General features: G+C 33.6%; 3 protein-coding genes across 3 annotated transcripts; 2 read left to right on the top strand and 1 right to left on the bottom strand.

Annotated features, from left to right (window-relative positions):
• Window positions 1-2,658: 2,658 nt before the first annotated feature.
• LOC114712873 (probable WRKY transcription factor 9) lies at window positions 2,659-6,000 on the top strand. Its single transcript, XM_028897436.1, has 5 exons — window positions 2,659-2,898; window positions 3,621-3,773; window positions 3,900-4,256; window positions 4,363-4,476; window positions 5,464-6,000. The coding sequence occupies exons 1-5, from the start codon at window positions 2,659-2,661 to the stop codon at window positions 5,998-6,000; spliced, it is 1,401 nt and encodes a 466-aa protein (XP_028753269.1).
• Window positions 6,001-11,178: 5,178 nt separating this feature from the next.
• LOC114712874 (mitogen-activated protein kinase kinase kinase 1-like) lies at window positions 11,179-15,997 on the top strand. Its single transcript, XM_028897437.1, has 8 exons — window positions 11,179-12,350; window positions 12,779-12,863; window positions 12,975-13,037; window positions 13,208-13,365; window positions 13,655-13,727; window positions 13,864-13,923; window positions 14,268-14,378; window positions 14,625-15,997. Exons 1-8 carry the CDS (start codon window positions 11,179-11,181, stop codon window positions 14,835-14,837), a joined length of 1,935 nt encoding a protein of 644 aa, XP_028753270.1. The 3' UTR covers window positions 14,838-15,997.
• A 771-nt stretch (window positions 15,998-16,768) lies between these two features.
• Window positions 16,769-21,029, bottom strand: LOC114712857 (kinetochore protein NDC80 homolog). Its single transcript, XM_028897420.1, has 4 exons — window positions 19,854-21,029; window positions 19,374-19,620; window positions 18,405-18,551; window positions 16,769-17,223 (listed from the first exon to the last, which is right to left on the bottom strand). Exons 1-4 carry the CDS (start codon window positions 20,957-20,959, stop codon window positions 16,987-16,989), a joined length of 1,737 nt encoding a protein of 578 aa, XP_028753253.1. The 5' UTR covers window positions 20,960-21,029; the 3' UTR covers window positions 16,769-16,986.
• Window positions 21,030-26,793: the final 5,764 nt, after the last annotated feature.

Here is a 26,793-nt window from a genome sequence, read left to right on the forward strand (position 1 = left end):
TGATAGATTTTTTAAAACAAAGAGTAATTTTCAACATCACTAAGCCTAATGGTTAATTAACACTACCTTTCATTAGACCTGGCTGCGAGTCCCCTTTAATTACACAAAAACTCAGATTAATTATATAATGATTTGAACAAAATAATTAAAAAAATCACAAACACGCACCATAGAATAAAACTTATAAATTATAATAGCACATATACTCCCAGATTAAATTAATAATTAACCTCGGGATGATAAGAAAATAATATAGTACCTGACATAGAAGTTGACAAATTCAAGATCTGATCCCGATGAATAAATAAAATTTAGTAGTTTATCCAGCTCCTTATGTGAGATTTCGTGTGCAGCTCATATTCCATGGTGAAAAAGAAATTCTATACACATATGTGCCTCTCATGATCTGTCCTGTAAAATTAAAATACCAATGTTAAATGAACATATCATCAAAACAAATTCTCTTATTATATAATTAAGAAAAAAATTGCCTTACGTGCATGAGATTTACGTACTTTAATTTCATTCAAAAATCAAAATTTAGGATTTTGAATAATCAAATCTTCACCCATGAATATGCATATGCACGCCTTATTCATATAATCAAGTTTCATTAGATAAGTATAAATGAAAGTCAAATTTCAAAGTTTTTATAAGTATTTTTAACAATATTGCGTGTTGTCAAATCCTTTCTGGCTAAAAATGAATTTCAAGATCAAAATATTAAAGAAGATAGTTTTAGATTTCATTTTATAATTAATTGAAGCAAGCCCTATAAGTTTATCATATTATTCATAATTTGTAAATGTAGCTTCCTATAATTTTTTGATAAATACGTTGATGATAGTATCTATTATACAGGTAAGTGAATGAGTGATAGTAAATGTTATTTATAGTCAAGTTTAATTTTTTAAAATCTTATGAAAATTTAATAATATAGGTTTAAGAACAAATGCGTCAAAATTAAACAAGCAAGAAAGGATAAGAAAGGAAATGAAATAGAAAGATGAGCCAAGCTCTCTCTTGTATTGGTTTTGATAACTAGCACTTTAATGTATGTTTAAAAAGTTGTCAAAGACTACCCAAAAAATTGAGAATAACTACTTTCATTTATAAAAAAATTATTTAATTATTATTTTCAAACTGACTATACGTGTGCCATGAAAAGTTCATTTGCAAGGACTAAGGAAGATTAATTGCAAGCTTCTAAGCTGTCCATAGCCTAAGGTTAATTATCACATGAAAAATTATATAATAATAATATTGCCATTATTATATCACCGCTAAGACGGCTTAAATAACGGATCAAATAGCATATGTTTTTGCAAATAATTAAATTAATAATGTCAAACAGTTGGAGTAGTGGTGCTTTTGTGATTCACTTTTTAATTAGTTTAGAGTCTAGTGGCTTTGTATTTGGAGTAAATTGCATCCCTAAATCTTTATTTTATTATAATTGCACAAAACTTGTCATTTATCTTCAAAATATATACGTAATTATCCCATCAAATACAAATTTATCTTTCACTTTAGTCTAATTCAAAAATTTTGCCCAAAATAGCCTATGTTAAAATTGAATATATATACAAGTTACCAGCATATAAAGGATTGTGATTCGAGAACTCAAACATTGTGAAATAAAATAATCACTCAAAAAAGCTACGCTTAGCAGAATTTTAGAAGTATCTATATAATCTAATTTAGTTTAAATCATACAAAACTTTCCTGAATTTTGAACTATATGTGAACAACCCTCTTGTTAGACTTTTACCGTACTACTAATTATTCCATTATTTTCAATTTGAGCACAATATATTTGTTATTGACCAAATATCCTCTCAAACTTTATTTTTTGTACAAATATAATCCCCTTAAAACTTAAGCGCCCGTACAATTAAACCCTCCGAAGTTTAAGGGGATATATTTATTATCAAGTTTCAAAAAGTCAGGGAACTTAGATCATATGGTTATATTTAAGTTAGCCTTTAGCTAGTTTAATAATCAAAACCTGTTGTTTTATAACTAGACGGCAAGATGGCTAAAGGCGAACTAGTTATAACAGGAGAGTACGTAATTGAATAAAGGGTGGGGTTATTATTGTAAATTGAAGTGAGATACATAGTATGTGTGCCCACATGCCCTAGATATAATAATATTTGTTGAAGATTGAAACATAGTGTGTGTATATACTCCTCCGGTCCTTATTATAAGACCCAATTTGACTTTTTATTTGGTCCTAATTATAAGACCCAATCCATTTTCTCTATTATATTTATGCATTTTTTTTCCAAGATAATCCTTCTAATAATGATAGTTTTAGCCAATATACTTAATTGGCAAGGATATTTTAGGAATAACAACATTTATTTATTATAAATAACCAACTTAACTTACTTCTTTAATCTCCTCAAATAAGTCAATTGGGTCTTATAATTAGGACCGGAGGAGTACATATGGATATATAGACTAGTTAATTAAATAAGTTTAACAGAGGCTAATTAAGAGGGGGGAAGTAAAGTCAAAGCTCTAGCTTAGATGCGTCTCTCGTAGCTTTTGTGTATGTGTAAGATTACGTCTTTTTTTGGGGTGAGGGATTGACTTTGGTGCCTCAAAAGTTAGTATTTATATCAACAGATTAGATCAGGAATTAAAGTACAAATGAGAAGAGAGAAAGAAGAAGAAGAAGAAGTTGCAGAAGAGATGGGAATTGATCTGTCTTTGAAGATTAATGCTAATAAACAAGGAGAGGAAAGAGAGAGAATATTATTATTTGATGAGGAGAAGGGAAAGAAGGAATTAGAAGAAGCAGCTGATGAACAGATCACAGAAGGTGAAATAGAAGACGATGATGCATCAGTTGAAGAAATTTCTCTTCATCCAAACTTAGCTTCCACAGAGGTACGTTCCCACGTAATTTCGAAGTTTTTGTTTTTATCGTATTGTTATATGCATCTTTAATATATATCTACACACACTCGACAATAAACGATCAATTGTTGGCTTAGATCTGAGGTAATCACAAAAATCTGATTAATTACACATGACACATTCTGTAAGAGATGGAGATCAGAAAAGAAAATGGCAAGCATCAAAAGTTAAAATCATTTCCCATGCGCATATATATAATTATACACTTGTATGTTACTATTTGTGAAGACAAGGAGCTAGATACAACGAAACTGTGATTTAGGGACAGAGTAGGTGATCGGAATTCCAGTCAGAAATTTAAACATGAATCCCATGAAAATTCTACCCTTTAATCATTCATTGCTTGTATGTGAAGGTGTGTGTATGTATATACATATACTACTCCGTCTCTTATTATAAGATTCTTTTAACTAAATTGCAGGGTTTAAGAAAACAGTTAAAATTAGTTAAAAGCAATTAATATGTAGCAAATGCAATTTTTTCCAAAATATACCCCTATATATAAATGGGTAGATGTGAGAGAGTAATGGTAAGATAAATGAAGAAAGAAAATATATTAAATGCGTTAAACTAGAAATAAAATAGGTAATAATATATTAAATGTTCAGACTAACTCAAAAAGGATTTTATAACAAGGAACGGAGGGAGTGTGTATATATATATGAGGGTGAATATTTATGATGATTTTGCAGGAGCTAAGAGTGTTAAAAATGGAGATGGATCGTATGAAAGAGGAAAACAAAGTGTTGAGGAGAGTAGTGGAGCAAACCACGAAAGACTATTATGATCTCCAAATCAAATTCTCAGCCATCCATAATCCTCCTCTCAACAATATGAACAAGAAGGTAATTAATTAATTAATATAGTACATGTCGTCAAATGAAATTCTCATTATTGTTTGTTTATTCAATCAGATTATTCTTGGATTTAGTTTTGATACTGTGGATCTCATCATCTATACATGTATATAGGATCCTCAAATCTCTCTCACACTCCAAGGCAATAATGATAATAATATTGCAAACACCAGCACAAGTAGTGAAGAAGAAGGACCACCAGCACCACCGACAAACACTAACATTATTAAGGATGATTTGGGATTATCACTAAGGTTAAACACAATAAGTAGTACAAGTTCAGAAGATGAAGATTATGGAGGACGCAACATTAATAATCACAAACAAGATCATGTGGCTTCTCCCAATTATCAGTTGAATCGGCTTCATCATCATCATCACTTGCCTGTTTCTGCTTCTGCTACTGTTGCTGCTTCTCCTTCAAATAGAAAGGCTAGGGTTTGTGTCCGAGCAAGATGTGACTCAGCGACTGTGAGTTTTTAATTAATATTCATATTTTCACTATTATTTTATGAATTAATTAATTAATTAATTCCTCTCTTGTTTCATTCCTTTTTTTATTTTCGTATATACATAGATGAATGATGGTTGCCAGTGGAGAAAATATGGGCAGAAAATTGCCAAAGGAAATCCATGTCCTCGTGCCTATTATCGATGCACCGTAGCTCCAGGATGCCCTGTAAGGAAACAGGTAAGTAATCTTACGTTTTTAATTTCTCATTAAACCATGCATATTAATAATATAGAATGTATATATATGATCCCAACATAAATAACATGAACTTGTGACTTAACACAAAGGATGAGAAAGTAAAATTAATCAACTGTATATATTACGTCGAAGCAAATTTATACGAGGATCCTTTCTGTACGTAGATAATAATAAATCTATTATTTGCATTATTTATAAGTCATTGTTTCATATTATAAAGAAATATATAACATGTTGATTTCTATAAAATTTATCAACATGAGATTATTTAATCTCTCTTAAGCTTTAACATATATGGTTTTATATATATGCATGTATGCTACTTTACGTGACTGACTGAAGAACATATAGGTCCCACTTGGTATGAAGCATTGAAAATGAGGAGTAAGAATTGAGATTGAAATTGAAAACTTGTGTTAAAAATTAAAGATATTTAGCATTTCTTATCACGTGGGATTGGGCAATCCTATGTAGATAGGATTGGAGAATATATTTTCCCCATGGTGTTTTCTAATCCCACATATATGGATTTGTCTGATTCTAGGTATCAAATAATTATTCAAGCTAAATAGTCTTTTAATATAGTTTTTTCCTTTTTAATCCCAATCCTCATCTCTTATTTTTAATGTTTCGTATCGAACGGGACTATAATGTTTTCGTATCAGATATTTTAGTTTTAATTTACACCTGGATCCGGTTATTTTTATCATTATGGTAATTATATATATTACAAAAGCAACAATAATTTATTTATTTATTCTCAAAATAGTCTTAAACCATATTGATTAGTCGCTTAGTATCCCACGTATAGGAGTCTTCAAAAGAATAACCATAACAGGAACAGGAACAGATAAACTGAGAGGATGTGCATATGAATATACAGTGAAGAGGCATGCGATTATAGGATTTGTGCGTTCAAAATTAATTTTATTTAATTATTATGTGAATCTCATATCTTAATTTCAGGTACAAAGATGTATAGAGGACATGTCAATCTTAATTACAACCTACGAAGGAACACATAATCATCCTTTACCTGTAGGTGCCACAGCCATGGCTTCTACTGCTTCCACAGGAGCTAATTCCTTCATGTTCCTTGACTCTTCACAACCCTCCTTTGCTTCTTCTTCTCCCTCTTCCTCTACTTTCGTCCCTTACAATATCACAGCCCTAAACCCTAATAATAATCAGAATCATCATCCTTCTAAAGCTGGCCATGTCTTTGATCTCACAAACAACCACCCTAATTATAAAACCAGTCATTTCTCTGCAACTCATCAACCATCAGGTTTTTCTTGGATGCCAAACAGATCAATACTGAACTCTTTTCTCTGCCCTAGAGATCGTGGGAAAGAAGACGATGATGATGATAAGAAGAAGAAGAATGTTTCAGCTGATGCTAGGTTTAGGGTTTCTGTTGCTGCTGCAGCCGTTAACAACAATAAAGAGAGCCATCCTACTACCTTAGGATCTTCGTCCTCTTTTGGCCCTAGGAATGTTTAATAATCTCTCAACCGTCGAAGTTCATAGATACGTCAGGTTTAATATAATAGTTGAGTGAATAGAGAAAGAATAATAGTAAAAAGATATATATGTAAGTTGGGATATTATGCACAGTTTAAGAAGATCTCTCAGTCATGTTAGTACTTCGTAGTGTCACCTCATTCTTTATGAGCAGGATGAAGTGTACAGTCGAGATCTTATCAACAAAACCGATGAAACTTTTTGAACTGTACGTATGGAATTCAAAACCAAATTATTATAGATTTGCGTACTTTTTCCTCGTAAAGTTAAATCTGTCTGAGACTGCTGGTTAATGTTAATTATATGTACATGCATGCATTTATATATAGATGGAGTGATTTCAATTTCGCTGTACATTCCTTTTGTGTTTCTCTCTGGTGATGCTTGGTCTTAATTTGTTCTATTACCTCTGGTCCTTGGTATATAAAAATTACGTAATTAATTTGCCAATACTAAAGATGTTAGTCGAGTTAGTTATTTATAATAAATATGTTGTTTTTTTTTAAATATTCTTATTAATCACATGCGTTGAAAGTACTATTTGATAAAACGTCTTAATTATAGAGATTACTTGAGAAAAAATAAATAAATATGAGAGACAAAATGAATTAAAATCTTATATTCAGAACCAATTTAAATCTACAATTAGTTCTTATGTTCACCAAAACGGTGGTTGAATTAAATTGAAAGAAAAATTTGCATGTTTTGTCATACGTTCTCATACTTGTGCAATTCTATAGTAAGTTAAATGCCTATATAATTGAACGAATTTATAATTGATAATTGCAATGTTAAATGCTCATTTTGTCGTGTTCATAAACATATATTAGCTTAATTAATTAGAGATGTTTTAATGCAGTCTCCTTGTGCATCTATATATATATATATGGATGGACGCCACTTGGAACTTGGTAGTAACTTTGGAATGTTGGAAAAAATCAATTATTTCATTTTTTAACTTACGTGAGCCTTTTTTTTTTATCAATATTCAATCAATTATCTATTTCCATATGTATTAAGTTGAACAAAAAACCTTTATCCGTATTAATATATAACTTTATGTTGTTAAATCGTGTATTCATCATATTCTAACTTCAAATATAAAATTTTGACTAAATTATATATAATTAAACTTTAGAAAAATTATGAAAAGGCATAAACTTAAGTCTTTTTACCTTTTTTTTTTCCCATCACTTAAGTCTTTTTATTCTGACATATTTGTCCCAAATATTAATGGAATTGAATCGAATCAATGGTTTATATAAAAAGTTTAGCCATGAATCAGTGGTTGGAAAGAACAAAACAAACTTTAAACCAATGGATACACAAAGAATCCATTATATTTGCCCTCTTTGTTTATAAAGAGAAGTTTTAAAATTAAAAATTTCAAAATAAATTAAATCACATATATTTTTAATTTTAAATAATAAATCATTACAAATAATTCATTATCTTTAGAATCTGACAAATAAATCCCCGCTCTTATAAACTTTTTATTTTACGCGTAACCTCCAACAACCAATATTGAACATACATACTAATTAAAGAAGTGATTTACATATATTCTAAGAATTCAAAAATATTATTATATATATAGATAATATAAAATTTAGGGAAATTGTTTGTACAAAAACTTCAATTTTAAAAAAGACCATCGTTAATTACAAGCGAAAAGAAGAAACTAACGAATAATAAAAGATGCTCTAGCGCAGAATTTAGCATCGTTTTTTTAAAAAAAATAAAACTCCATGGGTGAAGATAGAAATATTTGTATAGACAATAATGAAATTAAAATTTGTTTACAATGTTATTAAATATAAGGATTAAGATGCATCTAGCACCTCGAAGTATTTTCTCAAGTGCATCCAACATCCTGAAATATTTTGTGGTGCATCCAGCACCCTGAAATATTTTTTTAGATGCGTTTAGTACTGTAAAATATCTTTTGACACATCTAACATCTCAAAGTATTTTTAAGATTTGTCCAGTGCCCAAAAATATTTTTCAATGCATCCAGCACCAAGGTAAAAAAAATATTTCAGGGTGCTAGGTGCTCGTAAAAAATATTTTAGGATACTAGATGCACTACAAAATAATTTAAAATGCTGGATACACACGAAAAAATATTTCCACGTATTAGATGTATATCTTAACCCTAAATATAATACACGAAAGCAATGGTTATCGTTATCATGAAAAATGTATTATATAGTTGAGTCAACATCTTCTCATCCCTTGCTGGTCAAAAACAACACCTTCTCATCCCTGAATCACATTAAAAATGAGAGTAGCCCGTACGGAATTCAAATTTAGCTAGGCTGTAAATAGTGTGGTTGACAATAACTTTTTTTTTTTAATAAATAGTATATTAATTAAAGAATAAAACATTTCGACTTTCTCTTAAAATGCAGGCCTACTATTATTTCCCAATATTTTTCTCTGTTGATTCTCAGTGACAAAACTTATGCAAGCAGAAGAGACAATGCACAGCTTCACCAAAGAAAAAAAAAAAAGAAGAGACAATGCACCAAGTAACATAAGTTTCACAAATTATTTATATTTATTTACTCATGGAAAAAAAAATGAAGTCTTCCAAATACAGACAAATAAAATAAATAACAATATCACAGCTGGCCAAACAAGGAAAATGAGTTCGGGACTGTGTTTAATATACTAATTTGTAGGTATTAAAAAAATTAGTTAAACTTTTTATATGTAATAAATGTAAATTATTTTTTCAAGCATATTCTCAATCATGTACATTACAACTAACACCTAATAGCAATTGTTAACTATGTGCAATCAAATGAGATATTTTGAAAAGAAAAAAGTGATATATTTAATTAGTGCTTAATATAAGAGCTATAGATCATTAATTTGAGAATATTAAAAAAAAATCAGTTAACTTACACCCTCAAGTTCTTATTATAGGAGCCTTTCTAAATTGTCCTTTTTATAAAAACTCTTTGATAATTTTAATGAGCATTAAATAATTTTGTCTATATATATCCATATTTAATGAGATAAGTGAGAGAATAAAAATTAATATCATTTTGAAGTTTAGTGTGGTTAATGAGAACAATATTAAAAACTACTCAAACTTTATGACGAATTTAATATTTTTATTTGTTTTTATTCATAAATGGAAATTAGTTAGTGAGATTTTACAATAAAGACCTTGAGTAGTAGTTACTTGTGACAAATGTGTCTTGTTTTTTCGAAACTATTTTATTCAATTGTGTGCATTGGAACTACCCATTAATTAAGAGCTCTCTTAATATATGCAATCAATAAGAATACTTTGAATAAAATACTATAAATTTAACAGGTAAAGTGAATTAAAATCTTATATTTAATATCAAAATAAATTTTTTGTCTAACTCGTATACTCAAAACCTGAGGCAATATAAACCTGAAAAACAAAGTAAACTGATATGTTTCGTTACTTAGGCCGAAAGCAATGGACTTCTTCTATCTCCACCTCCTCCTATAAAGTTATGTCCATTGTTCCTCTCATGTCAAAGAGAAAAGAACAAAACAACGGATGTGTCCATTGTCACGCAACATCATTAAAAGAGTTTTCATTAGTGAAATTTACAATGATATATCAACAAAGTAATAGTTGGCCATTAAAAAAAAAAATCAACAAAGCAATAATGCAACACATTCACTTATCAAAACACGTTTTTATTTAAAAAAATTATTCTCCATTTATAATTGTGATTTTTCTTAAAATATTCTTTTGGCTCTAAATATAAGACTCAAATGAGTCTTATATTTAAAATAGGAGGAGTTCTATTTACATCTGTAGTATTGATAATCACACAACAATAATGTAATAAACTTTCAACATCATATTTAATCTTTTTAACTTTGTGTTAACTCCAATTGGTGTTACTCAGAGATGTAAATGCAATTTCTCAAACTTCTCTGATTAATGTTATTAATTTTTCAACTCCATACTTTTAGTTTTGGAGAACTCAACTTGTACATTTTCTATAAAATTTTTTTTATTTTAATGTTAATTCTTCTCCTTTTTTCTAAAAGATAACTGTTGAATTTCAAAATTCTAAATTAGTATTGATTACTACACTCATAAAAAAATGAATACACTAAAAAAAGTAAATAACAATATATTTTTATAATAATTACTGATTTAAAATTTTAAAATTCAGCAATTGTTTTTTTTTCCCTAAAAGAATATCATGACAATAGTAGCAGAAAAATGGTTGGGTCTGACAAACTAACCCAACTTTAGCCGGTCCAAAGAGGGGGCTACGCTGAAAACATTCCTATTCATTTTTTTTATTGTCTCGTTTGGCCCACAAAAAGGCGGACGCGTTCCCCTTTTCTTCTTCATAGTTATATCCCCGGTTTTTTATTGTAAAAATGGGTAAAACAATCCCTGATTGAAATTTTAATTTATTAAAAGGAGATAAATTTGAGTAAGTGTAAGTATGATCTGTGAGTATACCATGTCTTCTGCTATGTGCAACGTATCTTTCATTTTGTATAAATAACTTCTGTATTGATCATTATTGCAAATCATTGATGATATGTTGCATATAGCGGAAGACATGTTATACTCACAGATCATACTTACACTTGCTCAAATTCAGATTTTTTTGTCAATTAAAATTTCAACCAAGAATTTTTTTACCAATTTTTCCTTTTTTATTTACACATTTTAATTTACACGATTGATTTATTTGGACAATCAAAGGGAAAACCATTCGCCGCCTATACTTTTTTTTTTACCAACTTTAATTTGGCCTTTAAAATCTTTTCACTTTACTTTGTTAGTATTGTTAGTCTTATGTATAAATCTGACCATTCTAACATAACAAACTTGTACTACTTCTTATCGTTAATATAAAGATCAGTTAAAAATTAAATTTGATCTTATAAGTAAGACATCAATTTATTTTGTTTTCTAAATTTATAATTTATTATACACATATTAAGAGAATTTTATTTAATAATAATCATGTTGATGATTAAAAATAATTAACTTATATTTGTTGTAAATAACTATTTTAATTAATTTTTTAAATTTATTTATATTAATTAAATATTAATTCTTATATTAAAAAATAGAATTAGAATGAGTTATTACTGTAATAAATTAACAGCATATTTTTTCACAGCTAATTCAACATGTGTGTGTGTAAGAAGTGGGAACGACAGAACATACTGATCCTTGTACTGCTAACTACTCTCCCTCATCGCCTCGGTGTCTGCGCCTCCCGCCACGTGGCAGCCCGTCGTTCTCCTCCTTCTGTTTCTTCTTCTTCCTCGTCCTTTCCAATCCAATCACTTCATGCAATCTGCCAACTCTCACTTCAGCCGTCTCTCCGATGTTGTTACTGGTTTTCGCTTCCCGGCTCACATTTCCTTAATCATTCACAGCTTCAAGAAATGGACGCCATCAGGCGCAAGCGCAGCAAGCCCAAGCTCCAGCGCCGAAACGCCATGAAGAACATCGATTACCAAGTTCCCGAATCCTTAGCTTCCTCTTTCGACGATTCCTCCTCCCCGGAATTTCAGTCTTCTTCTTCCCTCGATTTCTCCCCTTCTCTCGAGAAACAAACCAGCATTCGTGTCCAGGGCGTAGACGGCGAATTCGAATTGATTTTCCGCAGCCTCGGGCTTTCTGGCCCGGACGACTTCGCCATTCCGTATGATGACTGGCAAGCCCAGAGGTCTCGCTTTAATTTAATTGCTAAATCGCCGGAAAAGAAGGTGGAGGATGGGAAACCGGTGAAACTTGAATCTAGGGCTTCGATTAATAGTGATGTTGAAGAGCCTCGTGATGAAAGGCAGCACGGGAAGAGTGGTGTTCCTTCTGATTCGAAGCCTCTTGTTGGTGGGGGAATCAAAGGTGCCAGGCCCCCCGTCCTCTCTACGCCGCCGGTGATGCTGCCGCGGAGGGTTGATGAGGGGGTGTCTACTTGGGATTTAGTGAAGTCTTTGTCAGATGGTGTTATTGATAATTATTCACCGATTCGTGACGGGGGCATCGGTTCTTTTGGTGAGGAAGACGAAGGGCGCGTCGAGAAAAATGAAGTTGGTGATCAAGGAATTGATGCTGAGGAGGAATCACGTAGTGCGAGGCATAGGGAAAGCAATCTTCTTTCGGATTCTTGTTCATCTACGTCCCGTGACGACGAAGAAAGTGATGCCGTTGGCGATAAAGTCTTTGGTGAGGTTGACGAATCGGTTTACAATGTCTCTCCACACGGTTCATTTAGACGCCTTTTTAAATCTTGGCAAAAGGGGGAGATTTTGGGGAAAGGATCATTTGGAACGGTGTATGAAGGTTTCACAGAGTGAGTTCCTTTATTTTGTTGTTTTTCCGTTCACGCTTTCATTAGTTCTTCATTCATTGATGAATTAGTTTGAAATAACTTGATGTTCAAACAAAAACTTGAATGTTATTTTAACAAACTTAAACCGATGATTTAGGAATTTTTTTCCCCTCCTGAACTGTCTGTTTGAAGAAAGTTGGAAAATCATGGTAGTAAGTATGGTAATACTACAAGTTATATAATGAATCGAAATTATTACAAGAAGTTATTTGCTTGTTCATCTAAAGCCCGATGCATATGAAATCTTCATTGCCAAAACTAGATAAAGACCGAACATATCTATTATGGAGTTTGTTGTAAACCAACCATTTGGTTGGTTATCCATTCTTCTTGTTTATATTATGCTTTGTTTTGACAGAGCTAACGCATGCATTTTTCTATTCCTGCAGCGATGGATTCTTTTTTGCCGTAAAGGAAGTGTCTTTGCTAGATCAAGGAGCCCAAGGAAAACAGAGCATTTTCCAACTTCAGCAGGTGCGAGGGCTGAGTTTTCTCATAGAAGCTTATGTCTTTATTTATTTATTTATTCCATCTTTCCACGGGAAAATTTGATTGAATGGAATTTTTTGATGGCGTGTCTTTCAGGAAATATATCTTTTGAGTCAATTTGAACATGAGAACATTGTTCGATATCTTGGCACAGACAGGGTATGCTGTTTTCCTGCTTGATGGATAGGGTTTATTAGCACAGGTCTCCCTTTTCCGTTGCCTGCTCCCTGAATTATCTTCTGTCTAGCTCTATCACTTCATAGACTTTGCGATTGAAGAATTCTTATTTCTCTCAGTTTTCTTTGTTACTAATTACTTTTCCTTCTTAGAATAAAAATATGCTATACATCTTCCTCGAGCTTGTTACCAAAGGGTCATTGGCAAGACTCTATCAAAAGTATCGTCTAAAGGACTCTCAAGTTTCTTCATACACAAGGCAGATTTTAAGTGGTTTGAAGTATCTTCATGACCGCAATGTGGTTCACAGGTAATATGAGTGAACATACTTATATTGATGCCCCTGAGCAATATGATAATATGATATACTTTAGGTAGGGAAGTTTAGCTCGCTTGGTTATTGATATTCCGTTGATGCATGAAAGCTTCAGGGGAATTTTGTTTGGTGCCTAATGTGCTAGGGAAAGATATTCTTAAAAGTTGTGGGGTTACCGAAGTGGTTCTTTGCACTCTTGTATGTTGGTATATCAAGTTGTGAAATTTTATATTTGGGTAGAACTGGATAATAAGTGATAAGTTTTATGGTGGATGACATTTAGGGACATCAAGTGTGCTAATATATTGGTTGATGCAAATGGGTCAGTAAAGCTTGCTGATTTTGGCCTAGCCAAGGTACTCTATATCATTGAAATAAACTTTCCATTCAGCCCCCCTGCTTTTTGACTTGAGAAAAAAAGGATGGTCTTCTCAATGCAAATTGAAAATGCTGCTTGAATATACATTATATTTGATCATTTTATATTAACAGGCAACCACTATGAATGATGTTAAATCAAGCAAAGGCTCCCCGTATTGGATGGCCCCTGAGGTTAGCTGCTGCCCTTGCATTATTTGTTTCTTATCATAATATAATTCGTGCAAATGGATGAACTAGAATGAGTTGAGATGGCCATCTAGCTGAATTGTTAGCCTTGGTATGCATTTATAAAATGTTCTGGTTTGCTGAGAGAAAGTAAATAGAAAATCTCTAAATTATTCATCTTAACCATACGGTTCCATTAATTTTCCCATATCAGATTTCACATGCAATCTTGAGATTATTATACTTCCGCTCCTTTGTAATTTACTGGAATTTTTTTATAACTGTTACATAAATTTTCATATTACATTAACTTACGTGTGACTGGTATAAATTAAATTGTTTGATTGTAGGTTGTAAATCTAAGAAGCCGTGGCTATGGCCTAGCAGCTGATATATGGAGCTTGGGATGCACAGTTTTGGAGATGTTGACACGCCAACCTCCTTACTCTCATTTGGAAGGAGTATGTCTAACATTTCTCTATATGATCTCTTCTTTATCTTGAAGCTTGGTTATTTGCTCTTTTTCCTTTATTCGTTGATTAGTGATTGGGTTTTCTCCTTCTTTCTCTCTACTTTCCTAGTCTTGCCATTTTCCTTCAGAATTTTAGTTGGCTATTCAGATTTCAGACCGTTAAGTTAGACAGACTATGCTTCTCTTTAAACTTGGATGACTAGTGATATATATATTTTCTCTTTGTTAACAATAGATGCAAGCTTTATTTCGGATTGGTAGAGGTGAGCCTCCGCCTGTTCCAGAATCTTTATCAAAAGATGCTCGAGATTTCATTCTCAAGTGCCTGCAAGTTAACCCTAATAAAAGGCCAAATGCAGCCCAGTTATTGGATCATCCATTTGTAAAGAGGCCATTTCTATATCCTATGAGTCCTGCTTCTCCGCATATAAAAAATTTACGGTTTTGAAGGCATTCTATTTCTGGATCAGCAATATGGCATTTGTGTATTGCCACCAAGAAGCTCTACTCATCCGCTATTTTCCATAGTCCCCTGAACAGTGCATGGAGGGATACTGTTACTGGGTCGACAGAGAGATCAATCTACAGGCTAGAAGCCAACAAGAGCTTGTCAGAATGGGTGTTCGGGTGGGAATATCCATTAGCACGGCCATTTTAGTAAGTTTCCATTAATTCCTAGCTCTAGCTGGGTGCATGAAAAGTACAAGCTAGAATTACTCTATTACAGTGATTGAATGGAGAGGATTATGGAAGAGGATAGAAATGGAAGACCAAATTAGACCTTCACCTTCTATCATCTATCCTCCTGCATTCTCTTCGAGCATATATCTACCCAATTGGGCCTATGAAAATCCAGTTACTTTGGCTATAATCTTATCCATCATGCTGGTTTCTGGTGAAGGTAGAATCAAAGAGTTGGGGCTTTTGTGAGATTAACAGGTCCATTGTTCAACGAAGATCTCGGCTTGCCACAGGATGAAAAGCAATGACTCCATGTCGGTGGGGGGAGTAGACAAGACACTCTTCAAGGAGAGGATAGACTTGTTCATCCTCAACCGAATGCTCTGTGGCAGAGTATGGTTACACCAAGAGAATTTATGGCCATCCATCTCGTGGGAAATTTCGTGAAGGGTACTTTCTCTGTGGCTTTCATGCAGTGTATTTTTGAAGTTCATTTTGCAAAGCAGTGGAGAAAATATCCTTTTTCACTGGAAAATTTTAAGTAAATTCAATCTGTGAACTAAGTCGTTCATGTTCTCATAGTTGACTTGGTTCATTTACCTTTGTAGATCAATTTGCCCAAGGATCAGATCAAGAACTCGTGTGTGATTGATTTTGCATATTACTTGTGCAGTCTCTAGTGACATGTGCAGGTTGTGGCCTGTATCTAAACTAAACTCAGTGACCTCAGCTGTTAAAGCAATTTTATTCGCCAAAAAGAAGAGATGGCCAACCGAAAAGCAGCCACTTCACTTTTGTATATCCTAGGTGACTGTTTCTGTAATTAGAGCATTGGTGGAAGTTAATCACCTTGCAATGAAGTCGTGTATAATACTTGCCATGTTTCTACTATGGCTGCGAAATGTAAGTTTGGTTCGTTCTTTCTTCCTTTTCTGTTTTTTGGGGGTGGGGGGACCAACCTTCATATGATGCAATGCGCAGATGCGAACTAAGACGTGGGTAGTTATAGGTTTGTAATGTCATCAGGTTAAAATAATTAATTTGGAATTTAAAGCTTAGAAATGATAGTATTGCTATTAAGCAGCTAGCCTTGTTTAAATGATTTGCAATGATGAAGAATTGGTACGCCATGTGACCAGGATAGTTTTCAGTATTCAATTTTAAATCACAATCGTCCAATCTGTAGTTCACTTGGTCAAGGAGAATGAAGAACAACTCTGTAGTTCACCTGGTCAAGGAGAATGAAAGTTGTGCTTCAATTTTTTTTGCGGGGAAAGATGCAATTATATCGTGAGTTTATTTCTGAAATACGCCCAACATCCCGATTAGCATCCCAATTAGAAGTAAAATTACACCCCCAAGAAAAGATTATAGTTAAAATTACACACAGAAAAAGATCATAAATAAAATTATATTGCTAAAAATATCAGAGTATTATGTGCACTTAAAAAATAAAATTAAGCATAAATTTAGACCTTCACCCTCTTTTTTTTGGGGGGGGGGGCCGGGGAGGAGGGTTTATTTTGTTTTTAAAAGGAAAAAAAACAGAAGTCTGAGCAATATTTGATTTCAGATCATACATCAAGTTTTTCTTGACACTTCCAAGTTAAATTGAGTAGTCACTTGAGCTATGTCCTGATTCTTGATAGATTATAGTTATCAATTTAATATTTTGCAAATTGGGTCACTTTCATAATGTGGCTAACATGATTACCTTCGAACATAAAAAAGGATGTAAATAATACAGCCATTGCGGACTTTAATCATTCCAGAAACTATAATACATACTTTGATCGGTAATCTTGACTCAATTATGTACAGCCACAGAACATCAACTACTAGTTGAAAGCAGAATGCATGAATCCCTTTTAGTTCGCAAAAAGAAATACTCGCTGCATATGCATTAACACAATGCTTCACTTGACACGGTTTAAGTTAAATATATTACTAAATTGAGCTGGGAACGAGCCCCTGTACGCATCTGAGACTGCAACTGCTGTATCTGAAAGACCACTCTTCATCTCTGAAATTTTGGATCCTACATATTCTTTGAACTTCGAGACTGAATCAACCAGCATAAAAAGTTCTTGAGCACACCTCTGAATTTCTTCTTCATTTTCTTTAATAGCTTCTTCCAACTTCAATTTCGAGGCCTTGACAGACATGAGAGTTAATTAGATGCAATGAAAAAGGATCACATAAATTAGGATAGAATTAACCAAAGAAATAAAATATGCATTATTGCAAAAAGCGAAACCTCAGTTCATCTTCATTCTGAAAATTTAGTTTAGAATCATAATTCAGAAAGGGATCATGAGTGGGCTGTTTGAACTTGAATTGTGCCCTGTTGTAAGTTAAACAAAATTCTAATATGGCTGGATGGCTATTGAATCAATCAAACTACAGATCCGTTTTCTTTCAACATATTTGTAATTTGTAATTTAAACGTGTCAACAGGTAGAAGTTATCGTGCAACCCCTTTTTGTTTTTGTTTCTTTTTTCTTTTTCAAGGTTTGGGACAAACACAAGATGAATGAGCATTTGACTTAGAAACCATGTTGTTGACAAATAATTTCATGTTCCTCGTCCTTGGGCATCCATATGGTCCTGCTCCTACACCAATTGCCAAAAACTGAAGCTGACGGGGAATAAATTCGATAAGGATAAAAAGCTAAGTGCCCAGATACTCTCCCACATGCGGAAGAACATGGACAAGGAACTAGGCGTATCACAGAAACAACAAAAAAAGGACTAGAACAACTAAGCTTAAACTACTAATACTCATTCATATGTTCAGTGCATTTTATTCAATAACATTTATCCTAATAACTTGCCAAAAAGAAGAGAATGTGATATGAATAACAGAAGAGGAGAGTCTAGCTGGGAAGTTATAGGGTACTTAGTTTTGAAGAGTTGCTAGGCTAACCACTTGCTTGATACATACCGATCACCAATGTCCCAAGAGGGGTGAAGAGAACAAGTATGTTGTTATCACTCTTTTTCTCTCTTCTTTTCTCGTATATTTTCATATCAAATGGTATGGCTAACCACTTTCTATCTACATATACCAATGTACCAAGGGGTGAGGAGAACAAGTATGTTGGTTGATGGAGGTTCTTTTCACCTAAATCTCACTCTCTATCTTTTACCTTCATACCAGAAAGGGTGAACGTTGTGGACTTAGTATAGCTTGCCGCTTTAAATTGATTGGAAGTTTAAAACACAAAAGAGAGCACTAAGCAGAACATTGACAGAGATACTGGTCCAGCCAGGTCATGTGAATTCTTGGACTTTTACTTGATTTTAAAAATACAGATAACAAACAAGGCATCACCTTTAGAACCTCAGCTGCCTCTCGTTCCACCATGTCCAGGTCGTGAGCCTCTCGATCAACATTCTCCGCCATTTTCTTTGCTCCAGCTACACATCGAGAAATGTAATCCTCTGTTTCTTTTTTTAAGTTGTTCAGTTGAGCTTCCACCTGATGGACAAATCATCATGCAAAAGCAGTAGCAGAAGGTAAAACTACAGCATTTGCATGGCAAGATTGTTTTTCTAGTACCCTTCTAATATCCACAAAGAATGCAAGAGCACGACAAAAATTTTGTCAAAAAGAGGGAGAGCAGCATCATGCATCAATTGAATTAGTTATACAATACTATTAAGTATTCCACTTTTAAAAAGTTCATGTTTTCTCCCAACCATTATACTGCTTGCTATAAACGATGAGTATAAATTGCCAGGCAACAATACATTTGCGTGTGTGTGTGTGCTTATTGACCTCTACTTGAGTAATTGAGTTACAACTTAGACCACAAAGCCACCTATATAAAGAATGCAGCAATACTACCCTCGCACTAATCTCTAAAATACCCCTTCCTGTCCGCCAGCACTACCAACCCAATTTAAATCTGGCACTGCTCAATGGCATGCTTGCGTTTTGCTTTACATATATTATTCTTGGACGTTCTAAAATTCTAATAAAAGAACAGCAATACATATCTCTCTCTGTACCCTTTGAGATGCCATCACATGCAAACCAATTATTTCAGCGACTTCACAGCCTTATATCTTCTTAAGGCCATCTATCACTATCATCTATCCAACTCAAATCGTCGCTCTGTTATAATAATCATGCCTATAATACTATAAGTTGGAATCTTAACTTGCAATACCAGAATACCATACACATGGCCAGGGGGGGGAGGGGAAAACTTACTCTATACAGTAGGATATAGGAGACATTAACATGAAATTAGAAATTAATATCACTTTCTAAAGGTTATAAAAAAGATCCACTTACTTCATTAATTTTGGACAGCAGCTCATCATTGTTATTCCTTTTCTTCTCAATCCTAGCAGCATTTTCGCTGCACTTCTGTTGAAGGGACATTGACTCCTCTAGCTTTTTCATAGAACTTTTCTTTATGTCATCAGCAAAGGAGTTTAATGCAGGCTTCAGTGTCAGCTTGTGATTTATACCCATTATCTCAGCAGGTGTAGATCCCTTGGCATTCAACTGATACTGAATACCATTATCAATCTTCAACCTGGAAAAACAAGTGTTTGAGAGAGGGCATTCACAGCATAAAAGTAGCAAAATCATTTCATTCTAACAAAACTGTCATTGACTGTCAAGGTTACATTGCCCCATTATTCTTTCAGACAGCATTCAAATCAAAATTATGCTTATAATATACATAAGGCTTGCGCTTGGGTGCAGATTCAAGCTCTAGAATAACCTTAGAAAATGAATATGTAACTGAATATTAGCAGAATTAACCTCCTTAAGGCCTGGTTGCAGTCCAATGCTAATGCCTCCAGGTCATTGACCTTGTGCCCAAGAGAAGTCTCAATATCCCACGACTTTTCTTCCCACGCATTCCTAGCAAGCTCTGCCTCTGCAATGTCCCTCTCCACGGCCTGCAATTCCTTCCTCATCCGCTCCATATCCCTTGCATTAAATGTCTGCAGCTCAACCCTCTTCTTTAACTCTTCATTTTCCTCACAAATCTTCGTGTTCTCTTGTGCCTTGGCCTCCAACTGCTTCTCTTTATCTGACAAAACCCTCTCCACCTCCTTGATCCTCACCGTGAATTCCTCAATCATCTTATGGAACTTGTTCACATCATCTTCCAACAGACTCTTCTCCTTCTCAAGCACTTCCTTTTGAGATGGCCTTGTCCTCAGCTCCTCACATTCTGCAGCAAGTACCTTCATCTCTTCTTCCGTTGCTTTCACTTTCTCCACCGCATACCCTTTCTCCTTCTCCAACTTCTCCTTACATTGACGGTCCAGTTCATCCACAGCATCATCATCCCCCCGAATGTAGTGCAAATAACTATTCAGCGCATACATATTCAAAACATTTGCTTCGGCATAAGATGTCGCCTCGCGCAACGACGAGAGGTGATCGTTGAACCTAGCGATCTGCACAAGCCAGTGGATGAGAGCCAACAAGGCGGGCCACTGGTGAGGAGCAGCAGGAGACTTAAGAAATGATTTATTAAGTTTGAAAGGGTAATTAAGGCACTTGAGGAGAACCGGTAAGCCATCCTCCATCTTCGAAGCGGGAAAATCGAGACGGGACATGAGGAATTTGAGGGTTTCAGTGATGTCTTTGGCGGACGGGCAAGTGGGTTTGAAGGAAATGGGGAAGGAGAGAGAGGCAAGGTAGGAGTTGATGGTGGAGACGGCCGATTGCTGGAAAGACCGTTCTTTGTAAAGGTCGACGTTGGCGGCGCGGACGCCAACGCCAGCGGAAGATGGCCGGCTGCTGGCGAAACTAGCATCGGAATCACGACCGGGGAATTGGCGGTGATAGAAGTCCACCGGCGTTGAGGGTGGTTTGAGCGATTCTTTGGGTTGATGGCGACCAGCGGGCCTCATTGCCGGCGACAGAAGCAACACTCCTGTCTCTGGCTTCGCAGTGTGGTTTAATTTTTCACCGGATTTTGGTTTTCCCGCTTACACTTAGATGGGCCCCTCACGTCCCGAGATGGAGGCGCGCTGATAATGCCCCGTTTTGGGCCTCGAAAGAAATGACCGTTTTAGTATTTAAATAACGTTAATGCACTGCAAAAGCCTAAAAGGAATATGAGCAAGGATTTAATATTTAAATTTGAATTTTGAACTCGCTTGATATAATAAAGAAAATATTGAAAAAAAATCGCATGTAATAAAATATTGATCATATGATTCTTATAGTTCATATTTAGTTTCTTTTTTTTTTTTTGGTCCAACACATTTAGTTTTATTTTAGTTCTTCTAGTTTTAAATATTTTAGCAAGCTCTTCAATTTTTTTCATGGTTTGATGTTTAATGAATTAACATTTATAATTAAATAATAATTCCTGTAAGTGTTTTTTTCAATGACTCAAAGCATCTTTAAGTTATTTTAGGCTTAAAACTAATCTCTGTCGAACCGAGTGTTAAGGTTAAAGTCCTACTAACAAGTACGCTTCCTTTCAGGAATTCAAATTTATATTCTCCTTTTTACAGGATTGAAACCACTTACTATTTCAGCTAACAATTTATTTGCCTTGTTATTATGCTATCACAGTCTTTGCCGGTGGCTTCTATACACACTGACAAAACCTATGCATATGAACTATAATGCAGACAATCAATAGCAGTGTTATGAAATGAAAAGTGGCGTTACGAAACCTAGAAGTTGGAAGAAAAGTCATACTTCTCAGGGCAACTAAGCGTGTCTGGCTGATGAGTATAAGAGTGTGTTTGGGATCACGGTGAAGGTCCTCAAACTGACTTCTCCACCGGTAAAAGCTGAAAAAAGTGACTTCTTGTTTAAAACAAATGTTTGGATCCACCGTGATGATAAATGGACTTATGCGGAAATGGACTTTTTTTTCATAAGCTGCTGCCTTCAGCTTCTCTGCTTTCAGCTTTTACGTCTTCCTCCAACTTCTCCACTACACCCTTCGTGGGGCCCGTGAGTGAGGGTGGAGAGAGAATACATTATGTGAGTTCTTTTTCTTTTTTTCAATCCAGCCAATTAGTTTTTAATATTAAAAAATTATTTTTAATAATAAAATCATTTTTTAAAAAATAAATATTTTTATTTTTATAATTTAATTTTAATTTTTTCTCTAACAATTATCAAATTATAAATATATAAAATAATATATATTGTTTAATAAAGTTTATGTCCTTTTCAGTCATTTTACATTCAAACTTACTTTTACATTTATCATCCAAACAAGTTTCAACTTCTCAAACTGATTTTTTTCTAAAATCCAATCCAAACATAAATAACATACTCTATTTGACTTTTACTCAATCTGACTTCTATAAAAGTCAGATTGAAAAAAAGCTACTTCTCCCACCGCTATCCCAAACACCCCTAATTTTTATGCACAACTATCCAATAGAACCACTACTTTGTGAGAATTAACATCTTTTTGGATCTACTCCTATTGTTAGGTAATAAGTAGTGGAGTTAAATAAAAAAAAAAAGTATATACTACCTCTGATTCTTAATATAAGTACTTGCTTGACATTTAATTTGATCCTAAATATAAGACCCCAATTCAATTTGTTTTTTTGCATTTATCCATTTTTTTAAGGTAATACTTGTAATAGTTACACATGTTAAAGATTCCATAGTTCTAACTAATATACATAATTAGTAAAAGTTTTAAGAATGACAATATTATCTATGACAAATAACTAACTTAACTTATTTTCTTAATCTACTCAAATAATCAATCAGTTATTATATTAAATACTGAAGGAAGTAGTATACAGTTTATGCGTAGGCCCAAGCTGGTAGTCCCTTCCGAGCCAATTTATGTCTTTTTAGGACGAGCTTCAATGGATCAAATCTTACGAGATATGGGTAAGAATATTGGATTAAGAAACGACTTGTTCCGAATTTTATAAGATATGGTATTCCTCCGGTCCTTATTATAAGACCCTATTTGACTTTTTATTTGGTTCTAATTATAAGACCTCAATCCATTTTGTCTCTTATATTTATGCATTTTTTCCAAGATAATCCTTCTAATAATGATAGTTTTAGCCAATATACTTAATTAGCAAGGATATTTTAAGAATGACAACACTTATTTATTATAAATAACCAACTTAACTTACTTCCTTAATCCTCTCAAATAAGTCAATTGGGTCTTATAATTAGGATCGGAGGAGTAATTTGCAGGGTTGATTACGTTGGAATATCTCACATGCCCTGAAGAGGATCAAATTTGAGGAGGTGACGTGGCTTCGAGTGTTTGGCCTGTTACATTGGTTGATTTGGAAACACAGATGTCAGAAAATATTCAAAACACATGAAGCTACTGCAAAGGAAGTCGCTTATCACTGTGATTTCTTACTTATGAAAGAGATTCAAAATGGGAAGCCGAAACATAAAGTATTCAACAAGTGATGGCAGAGGTGCAATGTTCGGACTCCGCCGGAGCTAGGCGCTGTCAGAGTTGATGTGGATGCATCGGTCCTATCTTCAGGACAAGCAGCTTGTGGAGGTGTAATTAGAGATGAACAGGGACGGTGGATTGTTGGTTTCCAAAAACTTTTGAGAATTCTACCGGTTGTAGTAGCTGAACTTCTAGCAATTCAAATAGGTCTGGATCCCCATTTAACAAAAGTTCAACTCTTCTCAGACTCTATGAAGGCTCTTAACATGCTTTCAAGGGATAGTGGTGCCAATCATCCCTTTCATCATGAAATTGAAGGGGTCAAGCACTTAATATATGATAAACAATTTGTTCAAGTTAATTATAGTAACAGGAAAATCATAGAGTGTGCTGATATTTTGACTAGCAATGGTGGTCACCAGGTGGAACCGCTAACGACTCTAGCTGTGACAAAATTTTTTGGAAGATCTTCAATGAGTGGTTTTTGGTTTCAAGCGTGAGCTTGCCTTTGTAATTCAAAGAAAATAAAAAGAAGCAACTTGTTTAGCCCTACTATTTCAATATTTTGTGCAGAGAAATACATTTCCTTTTCCTTCTACCGGTTTTCCCCCTTTTTCAACAAAAATATCAAACAGGGCTTTATATCAAACAAGAATATTAAAAAATATATCAATATGTTTAAAACTAGGTGAAAAAGTATTGGGATGAATTGATTAATTCTCTCCAAAATGACGTGTGTATTTTAAGTTTTAACGGGAGTGGCATTTTCTTTTAAAAAAGGGTAAAAGAATATCAACTCTATCTATCTTGAAAATTGTGATTTTTTTAATAATATATTTTATGTATTACCAATAGTCATAATTATAAGATTTCGTTTATAAACTATAAACGAGATTTTATAATTACGTCTAAAGGTAATATTTAATATGAAAATTAATTAATTTATAAAATTTTAAAAAAATTATTTATGGCATGTTTGGAATGCCACCGGGAGGAGAAAAAGCATATTGAAAAGAGTGAAACTTTAGTTAGTGGCTTATTTATTGGTGAGATATTGTTTGGATTAATTTTTGAGTTAATAGCTTTAAATAAAGCAAAAAAGACAGTAAAATATCATCAAAATTACTAAATGACAAATTATGGTAGGTAAATTTTAAAATCCCAATTCAGGCTCCAGGTACCATTTTGAAATTTTCAAATTTTGTAAAATTACAACATTGTCTTTAGTGTCGGTGACTACTTCCATATAGCTATTGACTACTTTATTTTAACTATTGACTACTTTTGTTTTCAAAGTTCCAGTGACTACTTTTATGTAGCTATTGACTACACATGAGTAGTAAATCGCATTATTAGAATAGTCAGTAGCTTAACAAGAGTAGTCATCAGAGTTTAAAAGTAAATGTAGTCAGTAGCTAAAAAAAAGTAGTCAATACATAAGAAATAGTAGTCACCGGAGCTCTGATGACTGGTCACCAGAGTTCAGATAACATGTCATCAAAGTTTAAAAATAAATGTAGTCAATAACTAAAAAAAAGTAGTCAATATATAAGAAGTAGTCACCGGAGCTCCGGTAATAGATCACCTGAGCTTTGATGATCGGTTGTCGGAGCTCCGGTGGTTGGTTGCCGACAGGGTCGCCAGCGTTGGAGCTCTGGTGGCCAGAATTGCTGAGGTGACAATATTTAAAAAAAAAGTAAAAAAAATAGTAAAGGGCATTTATGTAATTTTACAAGATTTAAAAATTCCAAAAAGTACTTGGCGTTTGAATTGAGATTTTGAAATTCAATACCCTCATTTGTCATTTAGTAATTGTTAGGATTATAGTTTTGATGATAACAAAGTCAGAATATCAAGGTTAAGTATTTTGATCGATCACCTGATCGAGCAATCGTTTATCGCTAAGGTTTCAGATAAATGATCAAGTGTAAATCAGGTCTATAGTAGGCTTTTTGATCGAAGAACTATTCGATGAGTAATTTTATCGATAAAGTGATCGATAATCACTAACGTAAAAATCACATAAGAGTATGGTAAATTATCGATAAGCTGATCGATAATATCAGGTAAACAATCGAGTTACTGATAAGAGACCCAAATCTGAAGTGTATTTATCGATCAAGTTATCGATAAATCAGTCATCAATAACGACTTCGATAAAAGGTAACACAATCTACTTGTTCTGCACATTAGTTCTGCCACAAATTTATCGATCATATTTCCGACCATTTGTTTATCGATTACGTGTTCGAACGTTATGCTCTAACTCTCTGAATGCAGGTGATCAAATTCACTGATAGATCGATAACCTTATTGATCATAAAATTATCGATCACATGATCGATAATCAATGTCCTTATCTACTCTTACTCAGTTTTGTTACAACTAAATTATCGATAACATTATCGATAAGCTTAACTTGTTTGCTTAAATAAGTTTTCACATAACGTGATCGATAAAGAGTCTAAGAATTGACATATTCGCATTAAGTTATGGTGAACTATTTTTCGATCAAGTTATCGATCACTGGTTTTTCGATAATATGATCGATCATTCAATTCCTCGGATTTCATGTTTTCACAAAACGTGATCGATAATCATTTCCTTTGCCTTACAGGATTAAACTTCTTTCTTCACTATTATCGATCACTTGTTCGAATAATCAATGATCGATCAACTGTTCGATCATTTCAGATAGCCTGTGTCTTTCATTGATTATTTACATAACCATGTTTTATCGATAATATTATCCATCATACATTTATCGATAAGATGTTCGATCATCAATGACTGAAGCTTCATTTCAATAACATTTGAATTATCGATAATCTGTTCGATCAAATATGTGTTCAATCACTTGTTCGATCATGGAACGATTTCCTCTTTCTATGATAAGTCTTAGAGTCAATGATCCAACACTTGACCGATAATTTTGGTAATCTACTTCGAAAAATCTTCATTCTGTTTATCGATAACTTGATCTATCATCAAGTAATCGATCATTTTTTCGATCAAACTGAACCAGAATGTCATTCTGTTCTTCTTGCTGATAAATGATTTCGTCACAAATCCTTGAATGATAAATTAGCTTTCATTCTGTATTCAAGATTAAAGCACTCACCTCAAAACTTTCATTTGTTCGAAGCTTAAAATATGCAGATTAATGAAAACGAGTGCAACGGCTCTTCAACGGGATTACGTAGACTGCGACCTACAGTGTCAGAAACTCAGACGCATTAATGGCGGAGCCGTTGAAACCAGCGAAACACGCAAACGAAGTCACAACGGCTAGAAGCTCTTCCGTCTAACGGCTACTTAACGGTATCA

The sequence above is a fragment of the Neltuma alba genome, unplaced genomic scaffold, assembly GCF_004799145.2.
Source record: "Neltuma alba isolate B1F8T4 unplaced genomic scaffold, ASM479914v2 tig00011398_pilon, whole genome shotgun sequence".
Classification (NCBI taxonomy): Eukaryota; Viridiplantae; Streptophyta; class Magnoliopsida; order Fabales; family Fabaceae; genus Neltuma; species Neltuma alba.